The sequence below is a fragment of the Neovison vison genome, chromosome 7 (assembly GCF_020171115.1).
Source record: "Neovison vison isolate M4711 chromosome 7, ASM_NN_V1, whole genome shotgun sequence".
NCBI lineage: Eukaryota > Metazoa > Chordata > Mammalia > Carnivora > Mustelidae > Neogale > Neogale vison.
In genome coordinates, this window is record NC_058097.1 from 17,801,118 (window position 1) to 17,808,489 (window position 7,372).

General features: G+C 49.3%; 1 protein-coding gene across 1 annotated transcript; it reads right to left on the reverse strand.

Moving 5' to 3' along the window:
- Window positions 1-1,066: 1,066 nt before the first annotated feature.
- On the reverse strand, window positions 1,067-2,947 carry THAP11 (THAP domain containing 11). Its single transcript, XM_044255911.1, has one exon. The coding sequence runs from the start codon at window positions 2,727-2,729 to the stop codon at window positions 1,785-1,787; it is 945 nt and encodes a 314-aa protein (XP_044111846.1). The 5' UTR covers window positions 2,730-2,947; the 3' UTR covers window positions 1,067-1,784.
- Between the last annotated feature and the right edge of the window lie 4,425 nt (window positions 2,948-7,372).

The following is a 7,372-nucleotide window of genomic DNA, read 5'->3' on the forward strand; positions in this document are numbered from 1 at the left end:
CTAGGATACGCTTAACAGCATAGACTGAGCCTGGGAAAGCCCTCACTCCTAGTGGAGAGTGGGGACGTGGGAGAGTGGTTCAATGGCTGCTCACAAAGGGCTTCAGTCCCAGCTGGCCTGGAAGGGCAATGCTGTGCTTCCACCACATTACTATAAGCCAGAACTAATGCTAGGAAGGCAGAGATCCAATTCCTTCCCCAATCAGGCACGTGTACAACCTATACTCCACCCCACTTCCCCACCAGAGACTTCTCAAGTCAGTGCCAAGGGGCCAAGAGGAGAGCAGAGACAAACATTTGTTATTTCCGTTCACAGATACAGAGAAAGCCCCCTGGGAAGTGGCTTTTTCTACAGTAAGAGAGAAGGGAGTCATGTTTTATGGAGTCCAGGAAGTGTCCATTTGTGCCCGAACACCCATAGTAAATAGGACTAGACTTACAAGCTTGCCTTTCCGCCATTGACTTTGAGCTAAATTATTTGGACCTAGAGATAAAAATGTCACCTCACCCCTACCTTATCCTAAAAAAAGCATAGAAACAGACAAGAAATGAATCAAGGGATCACAAATCCCAACTTTTCCACAACGAAAATGTACCAAGGCCAAGGAATCTATACAAGAGTTCTTATGTGTGCAGGAAGCATGGCTACTTTCAGCTGTGATCCTAAGTAGCTGCAAGCCCATGTGTGCCACTGTACCAGGGCTAAAATGGTGAGTGAAATTCAACCGCAGCTGAAAATTCATGAGGAATTCAAAACCGTCAAGAGAAGTGAGCAGTCACAATTTGGTTTAGTTCTCAGTTGCTCCTTCTCCTAACCCACAGCAAACTGGGACTGTTTGGTGCACTTTCCGAGTAAGCTGGGCCAGGAACTCTGTGAGAACCTTATGAGCCAGGGTCCATGTGCTCAGGGTCCCTTTATGGACAAACATGGTCATTGAAGCATTTCTAGTCTTAGGATCAGTCTGGTCCTTGAGACCTAAGGTAGAGGCATATTTAGAGGGTCTATTTCCCCACCTTTCAAGAATACTGAAATGAGCCTTTATAAAAATAAAATGGCGAAACTCAAATTAAAACCTTACTTTCTGTTTAATTCGTTTTGCCAAACAAACACAGTGAAAACTTTAGTCTGACTAATTGTACAGAAAATAGAATTTGTAACCAGTAGCAAACATAACAGGATAAACCTAAGTCCCTGGCAAGCTGGATCATCAGCAGGTCACCTAGATCCCCTTGTAGATGGCCTCCTGGGGAGGGAGGGAGGTCCTTATAGGCAGAGGCACAGATCTGCCAGTCCCCATCGGAATCACAGGCTGCACCTGGGAAGGAAAAGCACTAAAAGGAGACTGATGTTACTTGGATCTCTTATCACTACACCCGGAAGAGTTGTCTCAATGCTGGCCAACCTCAAGCAGTTGTCTTCCCAAACCCATAGTCTTGGGCATCCGACCTGCATCCTGAGTGGGTAATTTTCAAGGTCAGTGGTTCTGAAGCCTCTGCTTAAGCAGATCCTGCAACATAAACTGGAGGTGAGGTGGGGAGTGGGGGACAAAGTCATAATTGCTGGTGTCACCTGTGCAGAGTCTGAGATCCCAGACTTCAGGACCTTGCTTCAGGAGAAAACAAGAGAGGGTGTCAGGTCACCAGCAAGAGTGTCCAGCTGCCCTAAGCTTCAGTACTGTCAACCAGTGCCCCAGGAGTATAGGGGAGTTCAACAGCAGCGGCCTAAGGTCCCTGTAGGCTGAGAGGGGTCCAGGAGCCCAGCAAGCCGAAGGGGGACGGCTTCTTTCACATTCCGTGCTTCTTTCGGATGACAGCCATGGCAAGCAGCCGATCCTTCTCACGGAGTTCTTCTCGTAGCTTGGCCTCGGTGAGACGCAGGTGGCGGATGCTGCCTTTCATCTCTTTCATCTTCACCTCCATCAGCGCCAGGATGTCCCGCTGCTCATTAAGCTTGCGCAGGAGCTCCTCCTCCGTGGTGCCTGACGACAAGGAGTACGAGTGGTCGGAGCCAGTATCAGGGAAACCCTCTTCCCCCACCACCACCAGCTGGGGGCCCATAGGGCACTCTGCGGCCTCCAGCCCTGCCGTAGCTGCCTCTAGCTCCGACGCGGCGGCTGCGGCAGCTGCGCCCTCTGCAGCGGCGAACTCCACTTGCACGGTCAGGTCGATGGGTTTTACGTCTTCGCCAGTGGGAGTGGTGGGCGCTGGGGGAACGGACCCCGGAGCCTGGCTGCTGTCTACAGCGGCCTGAAGGGTGAGGAGCACAGCAGCAGAGGCAGACACCAGGTTCGGCTGCAGCTGGGAGGCCTGGGCAGTGGAGGCTGAGGGCGACGCCTGCTGCTGCTGCTGCTGCTGCTGTTGTTGTTGCTGCTGCTGCTGTTGCTGCTGCTGCTGCTGCTGCTGTTGTTGCTGCTGTTGCTGCCTGCGGCGGGCGGCTGCAGCCCCCGCGGGTCTGCGAGCTACTTTGCGCTCATTGACGCCGCGCAGCGGGAAGATGGTGGGTACCCGCACAGTGTAGGTCTTGCGGCCGCCCTGGAAGTGGACGCTGCAAAGTCGGTGGCCCGTGGTGGGCTGGAAGGTGGAGAAGCACCCACTGACGCCAGCGCGGGACACATTCTTGAGCCACAGGCGCCGCAGTTCAGCGTCCTTGGGAAACGTGTAGAAGTGCAGCGCCTTGTCCCGGTGCGAGTTGTTGTAGCAGCCCGGCACGCAGCACGTAAAGCCTGGCATGGCTGCGCCGCGCGGCCCGGCTCGGCCCGGCCCACCGGCCTCCTGAGCCCTTCGACGGCCCGGTCGGTCTGCCGCCGCCCGCCCCTCGACGGGCGGCGCCGCGCGGGGCCTAGGCGGCCTCCCACTACTGCCGCCGGGCGCGGCCGGCCTGGCCCGGCGCCCCGTGCCCAGAATACGCTTCCCGCCGGCCCGCGCTGCGCCGCCCGCCCGGCCGCCCGCCTGCGCTCCGGAGTCGGCCCCGGGGACTCCGCGAAGGACCGCCAGGGAAGGAGGACTACGCCCCCCACAATGCACCGCGCCAGAAAATGCTCACTTCCGGAGCGGGGGCGAGATTATTCCGGCCGCTTTCCAGGGCACCGTGACAGCCCACGCAGAACAGATTCTTACCACCCGGCTTATCCCCGGCCGACTATAGAGGCGTATTCAGTTGGAATGCTGTCGCCTGGACCGCCCTTCACAAGGACCCAGAATCTTGATGCGGGGGAGGGAGGTTGGGCGGTGCGCGCCTCTGTAGTGCGCAAGCGCCTTGGGCGTTTGCTTACGGAAACTACAACTCCCGTAATGCCGTGCGCTGAGCTCTGTGCGACTGCGGCCTGGAGCGCCGCCTAAGGGAGAGGTTGGGTTACGGGGGACTAGGATTTGGGTGAGGTTGTGTGTCCGCCGGAAGCGCTTCCTCAGTCCTGGGGGCTGTGATTTGATGTCATTCCCGCAGGGATTGGGTGGGGGACCTGAGCTTCAGTACCCAGAAAGACCTCAGGAGCCCCTTTCTCTGCGTTGAGGACTCGTCTAATTCAGCTGCTGCCTGAATTGACTCACATACTCGCCTAAACACAGTCACCAGAATGTGCCTACTGTGTGGAGGGTACAGTGCACTGAGTTGGGAACCTTGCTGGAGGAAGGAGCGCAGCCGACCAGGCCTGACTACATAGAGGGATGAGGGTCCGACTTGTGGTTAATAGATGTGAATGCACCCGAATGGATGTCTAATCACAGAAATAAGTGCTACAAACTAATGAATAGGACAGAGAAGAAAATGGGAAGCGGAAGCCAAGGAAGAAAAATGGTGAAAAGCTTGAGTGAGGGGGGAGTAGCTGGCCCTGAGGAAATAACTAGGTTAGGCCCCCAGAAAAAGCCTAGAAGAGGACTAGCAAGGTAGCGAAGCGCTGAAAGATACCAAACTGGGCTAAATTAAAAGATTTTGGATTTAATTCTGCAGATGACTGGAAGCTGTTGAAGAACCAGAGGATAGACAGAATTTGTATTGTAATAAGATACCTCTCCAGCCCACCACCACTTGTATGAAGAAAATGTTCTTTTTTTTTTTTTTTTAAGATTTTATTTATGTATTTGACAGAGATTACAAGTAGGCAGAGAGAGAGGGGGAAAGCAGGCTCCCTGCTGAGTAGAGAGCCCGATGCAGGGCTTGATCCCAGGACCCTGGGATCATGACCTGAGCTGAAGGCAGAGGCTTGAACCCACTGAGCCACCCAGGCACCCCTGAAGAAAATGTTCTAAAGGGCAAGAAAGGCTGTGGAAAATGAAGCGGAAAGGCCAGGCAGTTGTTCTGGGGATTTACCTTTGCTGAGTTCCCCCTTTCTCCTACTTCTTGCCTTTCTTCACCCTTTCTCCAGACTCTCCCTTCTCATTTTTTTTTAAAGATTTTTATTTATTTATTTGATAGACAGAGAGAGATCACAAGTAGGCAGAGAGAGAGGGAGAAGCAGGCTCCTTGCTCCACCCAGGCGCCCCATCCCTTCTCATTTTTTCCCTCCTGATTACAGACCATGGGAATGAAATTGAAGCCTAGTGTATACTATTTCTACTTATTTGACATAAAAACAAAAAAGACCGGCAATTTATTTTATTGGTTTTTTAAGATTTTATTTATTTGACAGAGAGAGATCACAAGTAGGCAGAGAGGCAGGCAGAGGGAGAGGGAGAAGCAGGCTTCCCGCTGAGCAGAGAGCCTGGCTTGGGGCTCCATCCCAGGACCCTAGAATTGATGAAGTTCTAGAATATAGGTGAGGTTCGGTGGGTGAGATCCAGAGCCGATGACCAAGAAAGAATTTTTAATACATCTTTGGTGCAAAATTGTGGTTTATTAAAGCACGGGGACAGGACCCGTGGGCAGGAAGAGCTGCCAAAGACCGGCAACTTAAAAGCTGGTGAAAGACAAAAATACAACACCCCAAGTTAACTGTTATTTTTTTTAAAGTGCTTTATTATAAAAGGATCCCAAACTTAAAATGTTTTGGAAAAGTACAGGACAATGGGAAGTGAATTATTTGGTCCCTACATCCAAACATCACCATTGCATTTTCTGTTTACAGTCAGTGTGCTCTGTGGTTATTGGCATGGGCTTCACAGACCCATAAGAAGAAAACATCCCACTGCTCTTGGCCTATGCAGCTGAGGTCCACAGCTTGAACCCCTTCAAACTTAGGAATGCAGTCCATGGTGAAAGATGTGCATTCATTTGGATGAATATACAACAATAAAAACATGAATATACACTTAGTTATATGATTAAATGTTTATAAAATGTGTGCAGTAGAGACAAAATTAAGCAAAAGAACATTGTTATCTGTTATTGTGTATTTTTATTGTCCTACTATTACCAGTAGAGTTCTGTTCCTACCTGTCTCAAAACCTACCTTACTCAAAAAATATTAATGAGAGATCAAATTTTTATCATTTCTTCATGTACACACAGTGAAGATTATGCTCAGTAAAATTTTACCTCCAGGGCACTTGGGTGGCTCAGTTTGTTAAGCATTTGCCTTTGCCTCAGGTCACGATCCCCGAGTCCCTGGATTGAGTGCCCTATCAGGGTCTCTGCTCAGTGTGGAATCTGCTTTTCCCTCCACCCTTCACCTAGCTCATGCTTTCTTTCTCTCAAGTAAATAAAATCTTTAAAAAAAATTCTACCTTCCAGTAAATAAAACCACTTCTAATCTACACTTAATCTTTTACACTTATAACATCTAAAATGCATAGCTTTCTCCCCATCCTGAAGGCCCTACCCACCCTCAATCTTGTCACCTCAGGAGAATGGGTAGAACCTTGTCACATCCCTCCCTGTTTCCAATCTTGTCTTCTCTACAAAATCTGTTGTTCATATGGATAGACATATATATATATGATAAGCCATATATATATATATACACACACACATATTTATGTATGTGTGTGTGTATATATATATATATATATGTATGATATGCCATATATATGATTCCTCTGCTTAAATCCCTCCAATGGCTTATTGCATTTTGAATAATGTCCAAACTCCTTTCCAGAGCCTGTGAGACACCACATGGTCTGGTTCTTGCTAGTCTCTCATTCCTCCCTCTCTCACTTCCTGCACCCAGTATTTTTTTTTTTAACAAGTAGCAAATATAAAATGTAATCAGTTATGTAAAACACATAGGCACCTGATCTAGGAGCAAAAGGATAACTCCATGGGAGACTCAGAACTCAAGTTCTAGGGGCGCCTGGGTGGTTCAGTGGGTTAAAACCTCTGCCTTTGGCTCAGGTCATGATCCCAGGGTCCTGGAATCAAGCCCCACATCAGGCTCTCTGCTCAGCAGGGAGCCTGCTTCCTCCTCTCTCTGCCTGCCTCTCTGTCTACTTGTGATCTCTGTCTGTCAAATAAATAAATAAAATCTTAAAAAAAAAAACTCAAGTTCTAATTAAGTTTCCATGAAAATTTTAAAAAGATGGGGAGGCTGTCTTGGGGAAATATGGTAAGATTCTTTAGCGTTACCAGAACTTTTGAGAGCCAAAATTCATCTCCAAATTGCACATGTTTGGAGATCATAACATTTCTGCTAGATGACAAGTAGCACACTAGTCTTTGGCCCACAGACTGATCTCTTCAAAGGCAGAGATGCAAATGAAAATTTGCAAATCTGACCAGGTCACATTGAGGGTAAAATTAATTTTTTCCTGGGCTAGGTATCCCGCCTCAACTCCAGAGGGAGCTAGGAATAAGACATTCTAATACTAATGACTGCTACTTACTGAGGATTGAGCTTACTATATATCATACATTGAGTTAAACATCATATCACTGAGGGGCTCCTGGCTGGCTCAGTCTGTAATGCAAAGGACTCTTGATTTTGGGGTGGTGAGTTCCAGTCCCATCTTGGGTGTAGAGATTACTTAAGTAAGTAAACACTGGCTCAGTGGGTTGGGCCGCTGCCTTCGGGGCTCGGGTCGTGATCTCAGGATCTTGGGATCGAGTCCCGCATCTGCCTCTCTGCTCAGCGGGGAGCCTGCTTCCTCCTCTCTCTCTCTGCCTGCCTCTCTGCCTACTTGTGATCTCTGTCTGTCAAATAAACTAAAAAAATAAATAAATAAATAAATATTTCACTTAAGTACTACAATCCCCTTATAAGTGCATATCATACTCAACTTACAGATGAAAAAACCAAGGCTTCGAAGGGTTGACACGTTTGTCCAGGTGCACTCCCAAGTAAAAGTGCCTCCAAAACCAGGTTACAACCATCGCAACACATTCCTCGCGCCTCCGAGCAGTAGGATTAGAACTGCAACTCCCGTGAGGCCGTGCGGCAGCTTCGCGAGAGTTGACTTAAATGCTGCGGCGGGAAGGCGGCGGCTTCGGCTACCTCAGCGGTTGG